Source organism: Mytilus trossulus, chromosome 3, assembly GCF_036588685.1.
Source record: "Mytilus trossulus isolate FHL-02 chromosome 3, PNRI_Mtr1.1.1.hap1, whole genome shotgun sequence".
NCBI lineage: Eukaryota > Metazoa > Mollusca > Bivalvia > Mytilida > Mytilidae > Mytilus > Mytilus trossulus.
Window position 1 is genome coordinate 4808947 of NC_086375.1, and position 21102 is coordinate 4830048.

Consider the following 21102-nt stretch of genomic DNA (forward strand, 5'->3'; position numbering starts at 1 on the left):
GTTCATGTTGACTTATTTGTAGATCTTACTTTCCTGACCATCATTGCTGTGTACTACAGTTTATCTCTATCTATAACCATATTCAAGATAACCAAAAACGCCAAAATTTCCTTTAAATTACCAATTCAGGGGCAGCAACCCATCAACAGATGGTCTGATTCATGGGAAAATTTCAGGGCAGAAAGATCTTGACCTGATAAACAATTTACCCTTGTCAGATTTGCTTTGGTTTCAGAGTTATAATCCAAAAACTGCATTTTATTAATTTGCATCATTTTTTTGGTTAACTGTACATGTAATTATTTCTGTTGTAATCAGGATTGTTTGCTTTTAATACTATAGTCTTTTATGTCATAAGATGACACCAATAGGTGTATAAACATTATGTCAAATATAGATATAAGATGTGGTATGAGTGCCAATGAGACAACTCTCCATCCAAGTCACAATTTGTAAAAGTCGCCCATTATAGGTCGCAGTACAGCCTTCAACACAGAGCATTGGCTTACATTGAACAGCAATGCTATGACTGTAAAAACGTCCCACATCTCTTAAATAACAAACCAGGGAAACGTTATGTCTTTATTATTCACATCATCAATAGGTGTCTGATAAAAATATCGAAACAGTTGTTTGAGTGAAACAAATAAATAAAACAAAGACAGATTTATATAATATGTTTATCACAGATTTCACATAAAAACAAAAATAAAATAGACATCTGATAAAATTAAAATAAACTATCACATTTATCTAAGGCATAATTGTCATCATCACTATGGTAATTGTAAGGGACGGAATGTTAAAATGTAAAGAATAGGTACACAATAGCAATTCTTCTGGGCAAATCGATACTTATATGGCATTCACTTCCATTAAGTACTTGTTTATAAATATAGGTAAAAGAGATGCCTCGAGGCAAAGTATCCGGAACAATGCCATCTTCTATCCAAGGCAAATTAATAGTTATGATAAAAAAAGGTTACAAAAGTTTAGTTAAAACAAAGAAGGTACAAAACTGTCTCATTCATTCTTCAGTTTTACAGAAAATCTGCTCCTTTTCACTGAATTACATCTCTACATTCAACTCTCATACTATCAAAGATATAACATGATAAAAAGTTACACACGAAAGGTAACAGACCCATGAATTCACAATTTGCTTTATCCCCTTCCAATGCAGAAAGTTGGATATATATCCAAAAAGTTTTAAACTTTTCATCTCTGATTGGATTCCATTTAAGTTATTTTCCGTATTCATGAGGATATGGTACTCTTTAAGACAAAAGTATCTACATCTAACAGTCACAAGATCCAGGATTAGTTGGAAATATACTTTTTGATCTTTTGATACCAGTGACCAGGGGAGATAATTTAATTTGCCATAGTTAGGCAAATATTTAAGTAACTGTTTCTCTTCCCCTCAAAAAGAACAAACAAAAAGTAACATAACATATTTTTGTTTTACCAAGCACTCAACTCCCATTCATCTTCCATACTATCCTAATACATTGACACAAAAGTAGATAAAAGGCAGAACATTTGTATAAACAAGATTTTTAAAACAGTATCTATTTATATTAAGGTGTTCTTTTCCTTATATAAAAAAACCTTCAACACTCTCTGTTCTATTCTTGAAACATTGTATCAATACATCACTTCAATTAAAGACAGATAACTCCAGTACATAAAAAGCACAAGTCATTAAATGTTGAGTAAATGATGTGTTCCCTTTAAGACCCAACTGGTTCAGCTTCCTCCATTCTAGTTTGTGTCAGGAATGTTTCATCTTTAGATTCATCAGGCCTACAAAACATGGAGAAAAATCATTTACAGAGTTCTATAAAAAAAGTTGAAAATGCAGTAAATTTAGGATTCACACAAAGGTTTATGAAAAAAATGATGAACATCTCAGAATTATAGTTGCTAAGCATAAATCAATTTTATTTAAAAGAATTTGCTTTTAAATTACTTTTACAATTAACAGAAACGTAGATAGACAAAATAATTAAATCAGTAAATGAGTCATCAAGAAGAGGGCTTTTTATCAGGTTACTGTTTTCTACGGTAAATAAAGTATTGTGCGTCCCCCCTATTCCCCTATCAAGATAATTATAACTTACATTTGTCCCCCAGTGATACTGAGTTGTTGGCTTCTATCTATAGCAGGCAGTGGTGCTGCCTTAGGAAGATTTGGTGGTTTGGCACTCCCATTCATTCTGGCAAACAGATAACGCAGTACTTTCTCTTTCTGTTCCCATGTTAGATCACTGACGTCACATTTACCACCAATATCATACCTTTATAGAGATAAAAAGTTAAAATAAATAACATTATTTGATCAAAAATGTATTAAAAGGTACAAAATTTTGTTCAATGTTGTTAAATGTTTGTCTATTCCCCTCAAATCTGGTGATAATACGGCCGTTAGTTTTCTCGTTTGAATTGTTTTACATTGTCTTATCTGGGCCTTTTATAGCTGACTATGCGGTGTGGGCTTTACTCATTGTTGAAGGCTGTATAGGGTGACCTATAATTGTTAATGTTTGTGTCATTTTGGTCTTTTGTGGGTAGTTGTCTCATTGGCAATCATACCACATCTTCTTTTTCATATTGTGTTGATAACATCATGCTGCTTTAGGTACAAGTACTGTTATTAAATGTGAATTTGTTTTTAAAACATAGGGTAACTTGAACTTACAAATACTTGTACCAGTATAATTTGATTTCAGGAATACTAAATATATTTACTAACACAAACATTATTAGCTTTATAAAGAAAATGGAAAAAGGCACATGTACCAAAGTGAATCACATAAAATAAAACTGTTCACAAGGGATTTTCATTTTCTTCTGCAAATCCCTCCATAATAAAAATAATAAAATAATAAATATGTACCAAGGCTTACAGAATTTTATCGCTGCTATAAAATATTATATATTTTCCAAGTATTTGTAATGAACATGAGGAATACTGAAAAATTTCCATTAAGAACAGATTACACTAGAATGGAATATAAAAGCATAAAATTTAGCTTTAACAATAATTTATATTAATCATGAGGAGATCTACTTCCTATCAAATAATATACTCAATAACTTTTGACCTAGTTTTTTACCATCACGCCCCGATCTCTCCCATTGTTGACTTTCCTTTATCAGTAAGCAAGAACACTACATGTTAAACTTACTTGACTTTTTTCCTGATAATGAGTGACGAAGAGAAGCACAAAGTAGAAAATATTAAAAGATAATATACTACAGATATCGTGCAATTATTTCTAAATTTGAAGATTACCAACTACAAATATCGTGCAATTATTTCTATATTTGAAGATAACTATAAGATAACTATAACCAGAGATATCGTGCAATTATTTCTACATTTGACGACAATATACTACAGATATCATGCTTTTATTTTTACATGTTCCGTCAAAAGTCTTCCATATTTCATTATCTTTATTTTTGCATTTGGAGGGACCCACAACTTTAATACATATAAACACGTAAAAATGTTTAGCAACTTGAGTACATTTCAAAAATGAAATCAGTTATTTGTTGATAAATATTTTTAACTGAGTAAACTAACAAAATAATTATAAACAGAAAATCTAATCATATAACTTGATTTCTGCCAAATATCACACAATTATACAATTTCCCTGGAAGACTTTTGACTTGTCACAGTGATGAAATTAAATATACCATTTCAGAATAAATCTTCTTTCCTTTTTTAGTTATCTACATATCTTATAAACATATTTCTAATTGATTATAATTAAGGGGTTTTAGTTATCAAATGAACAAAATGGTATATTTAATCATAAACATGCATTTTAGATATAGGAAAGAATCAATCTATATAAATATTTGTTTTAAAAGTTTTGAACTGTAAACCAGATATATTTTTCAAATTTTGTGCTAGTGAACTTAATGTCCATGATTTATCTGCAGGAATATTTCCCATTGTAAGACCACATTTATATCATATATTTGAATCAGCTCAACCTTAAGGTGGTACCTAACACTACAGGGAGATAACTTTGAAAAGTCAGCTAAACTTTCTAATTACGTTGTGTTGTAAAGGGAATATTAAGCTTCTCAATGATCAAAATTTGTGTTTGTCAAACTGCTATATATAAACAGAGTAATTTTTCTGACAAAACGGTTGGTTCAAAAGTTTTAAAATTTTTATATTTTTGTTAAAGGTTCAAAGTAAATATATACTTTGTCAAAAAAAATTTGAAAATTAAATGAGCTAATTTAATTTTAGTGAAATGTTGGGTACCACCTTAATTCATATATTGCCTTCTGACATCAGCATGATTTCTATAAAAACAAAGTTGTTCATTTTGTGATTGAAAATAATGAATATCCTTAAATGTGTGTAAATGCATTTAAAATAGTACAACAATTTATTTATACAACTTTTTGATATCATTAAATATGCATATTTCATGAAATAAAAATTACCTCTTACAAAAATGGAGTTGTTTACAATTTTTCAAAGTGATATTTTCCCTAATTCATCAAACAATTCTTAAAAATAAAATGACTGAGTGAAATTTGCAGTTCTAAAATACCCTGTGTATAACAATAATGTGAAATTTATAAGAAATTCTTTCATCATGTGTTTACAAAATCAACCATATCCATGCACACATATAAATATGTAAACAATAAACAACAAATCTATACATACACTATATTTCTGTATACAAATAGATAAAACAAAAATGAATAATTGTTAAGTTTTACTTAAGGCTCTGAAAGGTACCTTTCATAAAAAAAAATATAGTAGAAATTAAAAATCTGAGTTGGTCTGAATTATAGCAAACTTGGCATCAGATATCATGGATATATTTTCAAAAAATAAAAACTTCATATTGGGCTTTTTTTTATTTTATGAAAAATGTTGATTTCTTAGGATAAATATAGCAAATAATAGAAATATGCAAGTCTTCGTATTTGGAATAAAAGCTTTCAGTAGATTTCAAACCCTTTTTAACTCAAAGTAAAAAAAAATAATGATAAAAACTTGTCTTTGTTAGTTAACGGAAGTGAAGATTAATTTAACATGCAGAACTGCAAGTTGCATAATCTATGAATTACAAGATTACATATGCAATATATATATTAGGGAAAGTTTGAATTATATAGAAAGAGCATAGGTATATAATACTATGTAGCTTCTAAGAGTATTAAATCAATTTAGAATAATTAATTCAGTACCTAATTATATACTATAAATATGCAAAAATAAGATGTGATCTCTGGTACTTACATTTTTTCGGCAGCCTGTAAATCTGAGTACACATTATTGGTACTCTGGTCTGACCTATTGAATGTCCTAATCCTTGGATAATCTCCCTTGCCACTGTAAGCGTTCAACATTTTTTGTTGGTAAGCTTTCTGGGCATCTTGTCTGTATTGGGCTCTGAAATAATTCATATTGGAAAATTAACATTAGGTGTAAATTATAAAATGAAAGATTTTCGATACGTTTGAAAAACTTTAAATTAAGGTGACCATAACTTCTTGGTTGACAAGCTTTACCTTAACCTTTAACCTGAGAATGTACTGTTCTTACACTATGACATTTTCCTGTTCAGTGAACTGTTAAATCAGGGTCGAAAGTGAAATTTGACATAATTTTAAAAGGACATCTATTAATGAACAAATGAAGTAAGGTTCAAGTTGATGTGATCACAGCTTCCTGATAAACAACAAATCTTATGCATGATATGGGACAGACGAAAAGAAAAGAAAACATGATGCACCACTTTTCTATCATAGGAGGGCGTGAAAACTACTTTCCTCTAAAAGACAAAGTTTTCTTTATCAATGAATGCCAGAAAGTTACAGCATTACAGTTAAGTAAATATTATATTCGCTTAAAATAAATACACAAATCCATTTCAATTTAAAAAACAAATACACTGTGATCCACTGTGACAAAGAACATAATAGTTATAACGTTTTTGTGAATTTACAATGATAAATGTGACATCTTTATTTTTTAAGTGATCTTAATTTCATGCAACTGTCAATATCTTGAAAAAATTGGTAAATAAAATAAGACAATATTTCCATACTTACTGCTACAGATTTAAAAATGCTACTTAAAAAAATATTGAACATACTTTACTGTATACATTTTATTATTAAGTGATATCAATGTGGTTGTTAAAATGTCACCTTTAAATGAGGTACAATTACAAGAAAAACGTGGGTGTACATGATGTATATGACCTACTTTGGGATGGAATTATCTCCCTTGGCAAGACAGTGGTGGATATTCATATTTACATAGCCAGATGTTAATTTTTGCAACTATCACAGACTTATAATAAGAGATACTTGTTTAGCTTTCTTATTGATAAATGATACAAATTTTAACAGACAACAGAATACAGTTGAAAAGATGGGGATAAATAATCTTTTTGAAATGAGGGTCCAATATTGATATAACCCTTTCCTCCATGAATTTTTTTTTTAACATACTTGATTCGCATAGGATTTTTTGCAGTAAAAAAAAATCATCAGGTTTAAAGCGTTATGAAAAAGAATATTTCATCATTGAAATTCAAGCCAGATATTCTCATGAATCTTCTTGTCATATTGGACACAATTTTTTCTTAAAGTCATTTGCAGACATTTTGGAGTCAAAACTTTTAAACTGAGGTACTACACAGGCGTCAAAAGGCCTCATTATGGAGTAAAGGGTGGCGTCAAAAGGCGTCAATATGGAGTAAAGGGATAACTGCATATCAGTTTTCATAGTCACTTTTTAAATTGACATATACAATAACAAACTTTGACAATATTTTCTAAGAAAGCCATTGTTCATATTATTAATGCTGGATATTCCTAGTATAATAATAACATTACTTCTGTCTTAATGTGGTACCTAACACTACAGGGAGATAACTCTGTAAAACAGCAAAACGTTTTAATTACGTTGAGTTGTTAAGGGAATTTAAGCTTTTCAATGATCAAAATAAGTGTTTGTCAAACTGCTATATAACAAGTGTAATTTTTCTAATTAAATGATTGGTTCAAATTTTTGAAATTTTTATATTTTTGTCAAAGGGTCAAAGTAAATTCTTTGACAAAATTTAAAACAAAATTAAACGGGCCAAATTGATTTTAGATAAGGTGTTGGGTACCACCATAAGTCAGAGATATAATTACTTACTGATTAGCATTTATTTCCATCCGTACTTGTTCTAATGACTCTAAGAAGAATCGTTCTAACTCTGTCCTCTGGTCCAGAATATTTTTAGCCAATCGCTTCACTTTGTTCATTTCTTTATTTTTCAGTTCAATCACACGTTGTAATTTAGCTATTTCTATTTTTGAAGCTTCGTTTTCTATTCTTGATCTGGTTATTATGTCTTTCCTCGTAGTGTCAAACTCTCTAGACATGTGACTAAGTGATTTCTCTAATAATTCCACTTTGTCTTGTAACTAAAATCAAAACATGCTCAAAATTGAAATTTCAAAATGATGTCTCTAGTAAAGTGAAAAACATTTATTGTAATTCAATAATATCATAAAATGAATGTGATGCCCATTAATTTTTGGATATTTTAAAAAATCAGAAAGTGTTGTTTTTGGTTTGTCAAGTCAGGCATTTGATATTTGTTTTTCATTTTTTTTAATGTATTTGAGCTTTTGATTTTGCCATAAGGGATTTTCTTTGGACTTTTTTTTTTGGTTATTTTTCTTTTTAGATAATAATTACCTCTCTGATTTGTTCTTTCTGTTGTTTAACTTGAGTAACTTTCTCCTGAATCAACATATCATTTAATTCTTTATCTCCTTTTAAACTTTCATTTTCTTCATCTAACCTGGCTACTTTCTTCTTCAGGACTTCTCCTTCTTTCATATGATAGTTCAGGGCCTCCGATAATCTTACATTCTCCTTGTACACTGATTTTGTTGTTTCATCTAAATTACTGTAAAAAATCAGATATATATAAAATTAGCAATAATATTTCTTGGTTACAAAACATTCCTCCCGATTCCATCTGGTTTTATATTTAATGTGAATTTAAAATCTGGAAAAATTTCATTGCAGCCAATTTCATTGCAAATAAAGCCAAAGTTAAACCTTTATTACTCTTTTCTATATTAGAAAAAACTGCAACATATACAATGATTGAATACACCAGTATTTCCAAAGATAGTCACATTTTTCAACTAGATTGTAGTTTTCAGGCAAATCATTTCAGTATTTTGTCCATTCTTTTTTTTAATTCATATTAAAAAGATGAGGCAACTCTCCATCATAGATTAAATGACATAGACATCTTCGCCTGTTATAATTTGTTGATTCATTTTGTAATATACCCTTTCATCTGTGTTCTTCAATGCAAGTATTTGAATAAATATATGAAATTTAAATAAGTTTAATTGGAAACTTGTATTTGTGTGATTAAATTGCTAAAAGCAGGATATAACAAAATATATCTCTGTAAATATACATACGCAATAGCTTCTGTGTGAGCTCTTTCTGCTAACTCAGCTATCTTTTGATTAGCTTCTTGTTGTAACCTCATCTGAAAAGTTAAACAAGATAGAGTTGTCAAAAATTCTCAAAGATTGTTTATCCCCTCCAATTAATAGGTCATTTAATATTATGCCTATAGACAGGTGTTAAGAAATAATTATATAACTGTCCCACACAATAAACTTATATCTTTATTTCTCACCCTACTAGCCTCTTAGTTTCATATTTGAACACCCTCTTTTCTTTATATGCTAGAATCATAATTGTTGGCCCATCATTCACTATAAATCCCATTCTAACTATCATGGAAGTAACAAAATCTACTTCTGTTTACTTGTGAGGTGTAGTTTTTCTCAAATCTCAAAAGTTAAATCTTAGATTTCATACTGAGAAAAGTAATATTATATTTTACTAACAACAGATTGAAAATCCATATGTTTAAAAAATTAATGAGATGAATTTATTGCTGGTGTTTAATGCCACTTTCAGTACTTTTGGTGATATCCTAGCAATCAGTTTGTGTTGAAAATAGAGAAAATAATTTTTACAGATCAATAAAGTAGGTTTTCAGACATACCTTTTCTTCAAAGAATTTCTGTTCCATCCTAGCCAGTGTGCCTTTATGGTCTCTGTTGGCATTATGCATATCATTTTTAATCTAAAATAAATATTAAATCTTACTGAAAAATTGAAAAACAAAAAAATAATACAACAGTTACAAATTTTAAGACAGTCACACACAATTTTGTTAATTTTTCAGGGTAAAAAAAAATCGGTGATATTTTTTTAATTGCATGGATAAAATTTATTATGGTTTGTTAAAAACTAAATTTCTGGTTTTATCATGTGTATCATACAAACTGTATATGACTAATTATGTTATTAAATACATGTCCTTAAATTAATAAAAATAATATGACTGCAACTTTTTAACTTTAAATATATTCACAGTTTTGAACATTCAATTAAAAACTTACATTGTCTAATTCCCTCATCATAGATGTTTTCTGTTTCTGGAAATCAGTCACCATTTTTAGCTCGCTCCTCATTACATGTACTTCCTGTGTTCGCTCCTCTAATTTTTCCTCCAGTTCGTTTATCTGTTTACTGAAACCTTCCACAATATTTTCTTTCTCTTTTCTGTGTTCTTTTTTAACCTCACGAATGGACTGTTGCATTTTCTCCATCTGAAATATGTTATGTTTTTTGATTGAGTTAAGTCTGCCAATTGATATTTTATCGTATGTTTTTCTATGTTGTGATGTTATGCTATTGTTTCAGAAAAAGGGAGAAGGTTTGGATCCATTAAAACGTTTAATCCCGCTGCAAATGTTTGCACCTGTCCTAAGTCAGGAATCTGATGTACAGTAGTTGTCGTTTGTTTATGTAATATATACGTGTTTCTTGATTTGTTTATATAGATTAGACCGTTGGTTTTCCCGTTTGAATGGTTTTACACTAGTAATTTTGGGGCCCTTTATAGCTTGTTGTTCGGTGTGAGCCAATGCTCCGTGTTGAAGCCCGTACTTTAACCTATAATGGTTTACTTTTTAAATTGCTATTTGGATGGAGAGTTGTCTCATTGGCACTCACACCACATCTTCTTATATCTATATGCAACACAATATTATATTTTACAGTAACCAATAAACTCAATTATATTTGTTAAAGACTGTCAGATTTGATAGCAGTGAAAATTTGAACGCATTGAAGTCATAACCTGAGACGGCATGTTTGACACCTTGGTTGTAAAGTCATAAATAGTTAATATATGTACCAAAGACTTGAACAAACATTAACTGAGTGGAGTTTATATAGAAATTTTACTACTGTAAACTCATAAATTATTGCAAAATGTGTGACAGGGGTATAATCTCAATAGTTAAAACTCTCAAGTCTGTTGAATCAACCAAAGAAATTGCATGCCCACTCCTATGGGTGGGCAGAGTGGACAAGCTAGAAGTTATGCTGACCCGGTGCCAACTACAACTGTGGGCGGGTGGTCACAGTAAAATCTACCTGAGCTGTAGTGTATATAGAATTTGTACAAAAAAAAGACTAGAGTTTATTAAGAATTTGTACAAATAACTAAACTAGAGTTTATTTAGTATTTGCACAAATAACTGACCACAGTTTATTTAGAATTTGTACAAATAACTGACCACATTTTATATCGATTTTCACAAATAGTTAATATAGAAATGCATGTATTATACACACCTATAGCAGGTATAGTGAATTTTTACAAGTAATTAACTGACCTGGTTATTCTTTTTCTCTTCATTTTGTTGCAGCAGTGTAAATATTTCAATAGATTCCTGTTCATTCTGTACCATAGAACTTTGAAGCTGATCATTCTCTAACATAAGTTTCTTGGCATGTTCCCTGAAAAATAATCATGATTATTAAGCACTAATCTTATTGTAAAACAAAAATGGCTTTTAACTTCAACCATTAAAGCTTTTGGCAATTTTTGTGTGGAATACTTTGGATTCTTTTTAATTCACTGGGTACTATTTATTTTTATGCCTCATTTATGGACATTTTGTTTCTGGTCTGTGCGTCAATCCTTCTGTTTGTTCGTCTGTCCTGCCTCAGGTTAGGTTAAAGTTTTTGGTTGAGGTAGTTTTTGATGAAGTTGAAGTCCAATCAACTTGAAACTAAGACGTATACAGGTTCCTCTTGATATGATCTTTCCGATTTTAATGCCAAATTACAGTTTAACCCCATTATTACGGTTCACTAAACATAGAAAATGATAATGAGGAAGGAGCATCTGTGTACTAGGGACATATTCTTTTTATTTTGTAGGTTAAGATGAATCTTTACTAAAAAAAAACCTGGACAGTTCTATTTTCTATAGCCTTTTTACAAAATTTCTTATAACCTTGAAATCAAACATCCATGAAAATTATTTTTTTCAACATAGTTTGCACAAGGTGTTTTTGTAATTTTTTGTTTGCTGATGTGGAGTAAACGGGGTTTATATTCCAAGTAAATAATTACACACTCTGTGTATCACTCACATTATCAATAGCATTTACTATTGAAAACACTAAGAAGAATTTTATCCTGAATATGCATGTATATATTCAATACGTATATACATGATAAAAAAAGATTTATTTTTTTTACATTAAAGGTTGCAAAGGCTACTTTTTTCTGTTCATTATTTTATACATAAATCAGGCTGTTACTTTTCTACACGTTCTAGTTTATATTGTTTTACATTTGTCATTTTGAGCCTTTTATAGCTGAATATGAGGTACATGTATTGGTTTTGGTCATTTTTGAAGGTACAGTGACCTATAGTTGCTTATGGGCCTGTGAGGAGGGTTGTCTTATTGAGATTCATACTATGTCTTCTTTTTTTCATAAGCAAATTTAAGATTATTCTGCCTTTTGGTTAATCTGTTTTGTATTGTTTTGCTTTTTATCCTTACACTGTTTTCATATTTCTAGCTTTTTAACCTTTTTGTTTATCTTTGCTTCCCATACTTGTAATTATTACCTGTATTCTCCTTTTGCAGTCTCTGCTATGTCTAGTTTGGCTTCCCATACTTTCGAATTTGCTACAGCTAACTTAGCTACTGATTCTTGCTTTTTTGCTCCCTTCTTTCCTCCCTTCTTTCTGCAAAAAGAAGATTTATAATTAGAAAATTATTAATGAATATGTCATGTAGTGAAAGCAATATACTAGTGAAGTCCAAACCATTAATTTCTTATTTACTCTCTATTACAGGGTATATATCTTTTCTGCAATTAGAGAATGATAATTTTTTCTTCATGATCGGCACATTTTTGCTATCGTGATCTGTTTTTCTACAGATTTTTTTTTTATATTTTCGTGATCTGTGATCATGGAATTTTATTTTCTGTGAATCGTGACTGACAAAAATAACAACTCATGAATTGTGATGAGAACCCCCCCCCTTTTCCCATCAGGCCCCTCATAATTGTAACTCAATCATACTTTGGAGATGTTTGCATGTCTGAGCAGATTTCTACGGATTTAGTATGGCTGAGCTTGAAGCTTTAAATTTAATGACTTAGTTGTTAAATATTGCTAATTTCTTTAATTTTTTAGAGTATTTAAGTGTTGTTACTCATTTGGTGGGTTGTCCACAACCTGTTATTATCACCATAATCGGTCATGATATCCCACTGTCTATATCACTCTGGTCAGCTCTTAATAATGTTACAAATCTCTGCCTTGTGATGTCAAATAAATCATAAACTTTGACCTGAACATATTAGCGACGTCATAATGTACACGTATGAACCAACGTTGAAATTTTTTACCCAAATTTTATCAAATCATCTTCTTGTTTGCTGGTGAAACTGAAATATCAATTGTTTCTCTCGTGCAAAAGATGCAAATACAACCTGATAAATCTATAATCTGGTTGTCTGCATATTTGTAAGGGGAAGAAGTCCCCAATTACAGTTGAAAAATCAATAAAAAAATATCTTCTAATGAACAAATCACGTGAACTTTTTTTTTCCAGACTTTTTTTATTTTCCTGCATTTACACAGCAAACAACTTCTTCTTCTGGCCTCGTTGTCATGAGACTTTGAGTAGTAGTAAAATATAGAAACTCAAGGAACACAATACTAATTTCATGTTTCACTTATTTTCATATAATTATTTGCCTTTGATATGAATAAACATAACCTGATGATTGAGTTTCTTTGATAACAATTTACATTGAATATATGAAGTCATAACTTAAATAAAGTAACAACTCAAATCCCTAACAACAGTACCAAAATTGGAACCATAAGAAACGCTATTTTTGTCGGCCCCCAGAATGTCTGAAAATACCCGAAGTACAAACATTATGATATGGTAAAGTTATGACCACAACGCATTACTCTGTGACTATATATATATGCATTAGCTATCACAACAATTAAACGTATAGAAAACACAACGCATGATTTAATAAGATTATTCAACATGGGGGTTACAAAACAAGGTAACTGAATTATGGTGCACATATGACAATATGAGGACCTTTTGAACTCTTTCGATTTGGTCCCTCAACGATAAGCATCACATGGTGACTTGCAGCTGATATTCACAATGTCAATAAGCTGCAGATCGCCTGAAAATTGGTGCTTATCAGGGTGATATTACAGCTGACCTACTTTCAATTTGTTTATGTATTCTGTCTTGTTTAGAAAGAGAAGTGTGTAAAAAGCTATATACCCCTTGCCCTTTTTCCCCTTTCCTTTCTTTCCCTTCTTTGGCATTTTGATGATTAATAGTTCGTAGCTTATTAAAAGGACTGCAGATTTTGCTTAAATCCCAATTTCCAAATGGTCTACATGATCGCCGCCATCTTGTTGACAATGTTATGGTTACAGTGTTGTCTCGTCAAACGAGATAAATCAATACTTGTAACAAATAAGTGATGATATTTTTTCAGAATGTTTAAAATAAAATGTCAAATTAAATTTATGCTTATAATGAAAAACATTCTTATCATTTGAAAAAAAGACGGATAACTGGTACCATTGTAAAACAGTTCAGCAAGGTACCAGACAAGTAGACGACGTGTTTGTCAACAACACGGATATTAACCGTTTTCTGAAGACTTGCTCGAGATGAGGAACATTTGGGTTATGGAATGAATTTTAAATGGTAAGATGAAATTCTAAAATCAAGGAATTGTACCCTTAAATCAAAATCGAATTTCCGATCTCATTGAATAGCTACCAGGTGCCGTTCGAATGTCCAGCCTTCAGCCTACAAGTATACAAGTTAAATCGGCACTCGGTCAATTCGGCACCCAAAAAAAAGTCAAATCGACACCTATTGAAAGTCAATTCGGCGTCCAATTATATTTGATATTAATATATATAAACTATTAAAAAATGTATAAATGATCTTTCTTTTTTTAGTTCACCTGGGTCAGGTGAGCTCTTCTCATCACTTGGTGTCAATTGTCTGTCGTCCAGCGTTATCTGGGGTTGTCCAGCTTTGTTCGTCTTCGTCGCTAATACCTTTTTACATCTTGAACTTCGTCTAAAGAACCACTGAATGGAATGAAACCAAACATGGCATGAATGTTACATATGAGGTGCTGACCAAATGTTGTTACTTTGTATTCGATCCATCATCCAAGATGTCCACCAGCGGGAAACTTAGATTAACATGGGACCCTATTTGAAATGCATACAATTAACTTCTTTTAGAGAACCACTGAATGGAACGAAACCAAACATGGCATGAATGTTCCTTATGAGGTGCTGACCAAGTGTTAATTATATTGTTACTTTATATCCAATCCATCATCCAAGATGGCTTCCAGCAGGGGACTTGGTTTAACATAGGATCCTATGAGAAATACATACATTAAATGTCTTCTTTTAGAGAACCACTGAATGGAATGAAAGCAAACATAGCATAAATGTTCCTTTCTTAATGAGGTGCTGGCCAAGTGTTGTTACTTTATTGCCAAATTTTATCTTTTCTAATATATGATTTCAAAAACCCAAGTAGAATCAGGTGAGTGATACAGTCTTGTTTTTTATGCTTATCATAAGTTGGACAAGTTGCCAAACAAGAGTACATGAAGGGTGAGTTGGTATAAAAGTGGGTCGATAAGGTGTGGGGGGATTTGTCATGGATTCTCTACCTTTTTTGACAGAATCATTGGTAATAGTCCTCTCCAAATATGTCAACCGTAATTTTTTGTCTACCAACGCCTTATTGGAAATATAAGACTCACAGTAAATAATTAATTATAAAAAGTATTACCAAAAATCCTTTTAGTTTTTGTCTGAACAGAACAATACTTATATGTTCAGATAGTACATTTGCAAAAGATTCTGTTAAAAAAAAGTGTTGTTTGATGAGATTCTGTTAAAAAAAAGTGTTGTTTGATGTTTGTTGATGTGAATTTTAAATGTTTCTGGTTTTTTAGCTCACCTGTCCCGAAGGGACAAGTGAGCTTATGCCATCACTTGGCGTCCGTTTTCGTTAGTCGTCTGTCGTCCGTCGTCTGTCGTCGTAAACTATTTCAAGAATCTTCTCCTCTGAAACTACTGGGCCAAATACTTTCAAACTTTAACTGAATGTTCCTTAGGGTATCTAATTTATAAATTGTATCCGAAGTTTTGATCTATCGACAAACATGGTCGCCATTGCTAAAAATAGAACATAGGGGTCAAATGCAGTTTTTGGCTTATAACTCAAAAACCAAAGCATTTAGAGCAAATCTGACATGGGGTAATATTGTTTATCAGGTCAAGATCTATCTGCCCTGAAATTTTCAGAAGAATCAGACAACCCGTTGTTGGGTTGCTGCCCCTGAATTGGTAATTTTAAGGAAATTTTGCTGTTTTTGGTTATTATCTTGAATATTATTATAGATAGAGATAAACTGTAAACAGGAATAATGTTCAGCAAAGTAAGATTTACAAATAAGTCAACATGACGGAAATGGTCAGTTGACCCCTTTAGGAGTTATTGCCCTTTATAGTCAATTTTTAACCATTTTTCGTAAATCTTAGTAATCTTTTACAAAAATCTTCTCCTCTGAAACTACTGGGCAAAATACTTCCAAACTTTAACTGAATGTTCCTTAGGGTATCTAGTTTGGAAATTGTATCCGAAGTTATGATCTATCAACAAACATGGTCGCCATTGCTAAAAATAGAACATACATGACATAGGGGTCAAATGCAGTTTTTGGCTTATAACTCAAAAACCAAAGCATTTAGAGCAAATCTGACCTGGGATTATATTGTTTATCAGGTCAAGATCTATCTGCCCTGAAATTTTCAGATGAATCAGACAACCTGTTGTTGGGTTGCTGCCCCTGGATTGATAATTTTAAGGAAATTTTGCTGTTTTTGGTTATTATCTTGAATATTATTATAGATAGAGATAAACTGTAAACAGCAATAATGTTCAGCAAAGTAAGATTTACAAATAAGTCAACATGACGGAAATGGTCAGTTGACCCCTTTAGGAGTTATTGCCCTTTATAGTCAATTTTTAACCATTTTTCGTAAATCTTAGTAATCTTTTACAAAAATCTTCTCCTCTGAAACTACTGGGCAAAATACTTCCAAACTTTAACTGAATGTTCCTTAGGGTATCTAGTTTGGAAATTGTATCCGAAGTTATGATCTATCAACAAACATGGTCGCCATTGCTAAAAATAGAACATAGGAGTCAAATGCAGTTTTTGGCTTATAACTCAAAAACCGAAGCATTCAGAGCAAATCTGAAATGGGTAATATTGTTTATCAGGTCAAGATCTATCTGCCCTGAAATTTTCAGATGAATCAGACAACCTGTTGTTGGGTTGCTGCCACTGAATTGATAATTTTAAGGAAATTTTGCTGTTTTTGTTTATTATCTTGAATATAATTATAGATAGAAATAAACTGTAAACAGCAATAATGTTCAGCAATGTAAGATCTTCAATTAAGTTAATTTGACCAAAATTGTCAATTGACCCCTTAAGGAGTTATTGCCCTTTTAAGACTTTTTTCACAATTTGTTCATCATGTTGACTTACTTTAAAACATCTTCTCCTTTGAAACTGCTGTATCAATTTCAGCCAAATTTAGGCTAAATAAGTTTCAGAGTATCTAGTATAAATTTTATATTTTATTTCCTTGTATGTCAAGAAATATAGCTACTATGGCTAAAATAGAACATAGGAGAAAATGATTATTTTTTTTGGCTTTTGAAGAAAATAGGACGATCCAAAAAATATTTAAATAAATTGAAAAGCCAAAATAATCATTGATGAGAGATTTAACCAAAAGAATTAAGGTGAGCGATTCAGGCTCTTGAGAGCCTCTTGTTTTTATATAGATTAGACTGTTGGTTTTCCCATTTGAATTTTACACTAGTCATTTTTTTGGGCCTTTATCATGTTTAAAGGTTGCTGTTTGGTGTCAGCCAAGTCTCCGTGTTGAAGACTGTTCTTTGAATTTTAATGGTTTACTTTTACAAATTATGACGGAGGGAGAGTTTTGTCATTAGCATAGATGCCAACCATTACGATTTTTGCGTAGTTTTTCCGATTTTGCCATAAAAACTACGCTATTACGGTCAAAGTCGAATAGTTACGGATTACCAATCATCGCAGTTCAATTTTGTAAAACACGGATTTTTATCATTACTTTTCCGTCCTGGTCCGGTATTTAGAAAACGCCAATGTAATGCTTCCGGTTTCTCGGGAGTTATCAACCTATTGTTGGATAACTAACTGACTTCCGAAGAGGCAAACTTGCATTTATGAAGTAGCTTTCCCCCTTTCTCTACTTCTCCTTGACAAAAAAACGAAAATGTACGAGTCGAGAACATCTGAACAATAAATGAATGGAATACATACTACAGACAACATGTTAAACGACAAATTTCGTGCACATCTCTTTGCAGCCACTTGTCAGTAATTCTTATTGGTAAATGCACGTTTATGAATGATTACTGAAAACTTTTCAAAAATACGGAAAATTTGATAGTTTGTTACTGATTGTGTCAAAAGGGGGTTGGCATCTATGCATTAGCACTCATACCACATCTTCTTATATCTTAGGTATGTCCAGTGAGTTACAATATTCTATTTTAGACTCAAGTTTTCCCTTTCCATCAATGATATTTTTACTCTCTCTGGACATGACATATAAAGTGTGTCTGTGACAGGAAGCATTTTTATAAAGATTAGACCTTCCCATAAAATTTGATCAATTGGGAACAGAGGTATAGAAAAAGAACTGAAAGATACCTTTTACTGCTTGTTTTATATTTCCAATCAGGTGTTGGTAGATGATGTTATTACAGTTGACATACCGTACATTGTACTTTGGAAAGAATTAAGGAATAACAAATATGAGTTTTTTTTATTTCATGTGTTTTAACGCAATTTTTCAGCACTGCTTTTGGGCTACGACATGTACAACAAATGGAAGTTTTTAACTACCTTGACTGGATTTACAGCCCTTGCACTGTCTGATTTTGGCTACTGTGGATTCATTAATATTCGTTGGATACCAATTTTTTTTAGAATTCGTGGGTACTGGTGAACCACGAATTCAAATGTACAACGAATAGCAGGTTTTGAATAGGCTTTGTATACTGTGATTGACAAAACCACGAAATCAAATGATTGACAAAACCACGAAATCAAATATCCACGAATATGGAAGTTTTCAGCAATCCACGAAAATTGATATCCACGAAAATAAATGAATCCACAGTATTTCAATTTTCATGGCTGCCAGTTTTTAATGGTGGAGGAAGCTGGAGTGCCAGAGAAAGCCACAACCTTTGATATGAAAACTTATCATTAATTCTAGTCTATTTAGATTGGAGTCAAGTGCACCTGCACTAGCGTGATTCAAACTCACAACCTCAGTGTTGACTGGTTAGTGATTAAATTAGTAACCACATAGACCACATGGCCACCCAAGCCCAGAAAAAAAACTTATAATTGAAAAACATAAACCAATATCAACCATGCACTGAACTTGGATAAATATTTAAAAAAGATGGAAGTGAATATCCATCATACAAATTTGTGATTATGATGATATTAACTCTTACAATGTTTGTTTTTTTTTCAGAGAAAAAATTATCGAACAGTTGGTCAGTTGTGAACATTTTTGGTAGTAAAAATATTTAAAGATATTAATGGACAAAGAAAACGAAGACAACATGAAAAAATCAGCATCAATGACACTACTTAACCTATCGCCATCTACATCATCATTTTTAAATCGGACAAAGTCATGGAGCATGTACGAGGTACGAGGGAGAATGATTGCAGTTATAGCCTTAGTTTGTTTGATTCTGTTAGTTGTGTACATCGTACCATCAGCTAATGGCATTTCAGACATCGAAAAAATAGAATATGTAGCTAAGCGACCTGTCAGGATGCCGAAACTACCTTCAACTAATATTGATAACAAGCGTGTGATGGGAAAGAACTCAGATATTTATGCCGTTGTGCTAGATGCTGGTAGTACGGGGTCAAGAGTTCATGTATTCCAGTTTAAGCGAACCTCTGGTAAGTAAAAGAGTGTGGTCAGGTATCTACATTGTATGAAAAAAGTAAAATAACAAAAATACTGAAATCCAAGGAAAATTCAAAACAGAAAGTTAAATTGCAAAATCAAAAGCTCACACCAAAAAAAATGTGGAAATCAACTGCTATATTCCTGACCTGGTACAGAAATTTTCTTATATAATTAGTAAATGATGGATTAAACCTCTCACTTGAATGATGGTCACATCAAATTCCATTGTATTGACAACAATGTGTCAATGGAACAAACAGACATACGTAAAAACGTCAAAATTTATGGTACATTTGTACAGCAGACAAAATGGCTATAATCTTAATCACCACAAAAACAAACTAATATGTAAACAAAGAAAAACAAAGCACATAAGCAAAAATGAAAGGTTTATTGTTGCTAATTACATGTACTATATGACAAATGTTTGTAATCATGGTAATAGGCACCACAACTATTTTTCTAGTGAAGAAAGTATTATTTACAATGTACAAGCTTTTAACTTTAAAAAGTCTCTCTGTCATGTCTCTGGTAAATGAAAAAATGACAATGCTGAAAGAGGTTAGCTAACAAAATTTTAGGTTAATTTAAATGCAGTGTGTGTGACATATTGGAGGTTTTTAAGATGATTAATTAAGATCAGAATCTATAATTTGAGATGTGCTTCAAATTTTTTCTCTATTTTACAGGTCCTTTAAAACTAGTTAGAGAAGTCTTTGAGCAGGTTAAACCTGGTCTCTCTAGCTTTGCTGATGATCCTAAAAAGGTAGGTTTAGTAGAGGTTGTCATAATATGTACATTAGGAAGACTTCTTTTGAGGTCTACTGGTTCCAAAACGGATACTTTAGATTTGAGAAAAGAGTTTGGTTAAGATAGTTTACAATGCAGTTATGACCATATCAACTTGAAAGTAATTACACATGTCCATTCTGATGTGAACCTTTAAATCATTTATGCCAAATCATTTCTATTTATATTTTATAGGGTGCAGAAAGTATACGACAATTACTGAATATAGCTTTAGCTGAAGTACCGAGTGAATTACAGCCAAGAACACCAGTATCATTGTTAGCCACAGCGGGTCTAAGGTTATTAAAAGAGGGTGTAGCAGATATACTCCTGAAAGAGGTTAGCAATACCATGTACATGTTGTACGTTACAAATCTATTCAGTTACAATCTGATTACTAACAATGTGGTTTTCTGTTGATCACTTTTGTAAATCTGAAGTATATATATATTTTTATCCTTCATTGAGAAGCTTGACTATTCAAATATGAACTTCATCACATGCAGCTGTTTTTCCTAGTATAAAGAAATTATATTTTAAAAGTATTAATCTACTGATATGCTTACAAAAGGCATTTGTAATAATTTTACCTCGACTGGTATTCAAAATAAATCTTTAATGATATGTCTGTTCAACATTAGATAACCTCCCCTCTTCTTTGTAGGTACGAAATTTAATAAGAGAATACCCTTTCTTATTGGACGAAGAAGAAGATGTTGATATAATGGAAGGAGCAGATGAAGGTAAT

General features: G+C 31.3%; 2 protein-coding genes across 2 annotated transcripts in view; one reads left to right on the top strand and one right to left on the bottom strand.

Moving 5' to 3' along the window:
• Nucleotides 1-662: 662 nt before the first annotated feature.
• LOC134710032 (basal body-orientation factor 1-like) lies at nt 663-13899 on the bottom strand. Its single transcript, XM_063570184.1, has 11 exons — nt 13732-13899; nt 12030-12149; nt 10780-10903; nt 9496-9705; nt 9096-9176; nt 8497-8567; nt 7751-7964; nt 7202-7473; nt 5288-5440; nt 2124-2300; nt 663-1806 (listed from the first exon to the last, which is right to left on the bottom strand). Exons 1-11 carry the CDS (start codon nt 13773-13775, stop codon nt 1734-1736), a joined length of 1539 nt encoding a protein of 512 aa, XP_063426254.1. The 5' UTR covers nt 13776-13899; the 3' UTR covers nt 663-1733.
• A 103-nt stretch (nt 13900-14002) lies between these two features.
• Nucleotides 14003-21102, top strand: part of LOC134709897 (ectonucleoside triphosphate diphosphohydrolase 5-like) — a 29151-nt gene continuing 22051 nt past the window's right edge. The window contains exons 1-5 of the mRNA XM_063570024.1: nt 14003-14166; nt 19113-19555; nt 20255-20331; nt 20550-20693; nt 21019-21097. Coding sequence (XP_063426094.1) covers nt 19180-19555; nt 20255-20331; nt 20550-20693; nt 21019-21097 — 676 coding nt within the window. The 5' untranslated portion in view covers nt 14003-14166; nt 19113-19179. The remainder of the gene's footprint in view (nt 14167-19112; nt 19556-20254; nt 20332-20549; nt 20694-21018; nt 21098-21102) is intronic.

What these genes read in the sequence shown, in the direction of transcription:
- LOC134710032 (XM_063570184.1), bottom strand. Translation starts at nt 13,775, where the DNA reads ATGCCAAAGAAGGGAAAGAAAGGAAAGGGGAAAAAGGGCAAGGG. An exon ending in AAGGGGAAAAAGGGCAAGGG is followed by an intron (nt 12,150 to 13,731) that starts GTATATAGCTTT and finishes TTCTTTTTGCAG; the next exon opens with AAAGAAGGGAGGAAAGAAGG. An exon ending in ATGGAAATAAATGCTAATCA is followed by an intron (nt 5,441 to 7,201) that starts GTAAGTAATTAT and finishes GAATTATTTCAG; the next exon opens with AGCCCAATACAGACAAGATG.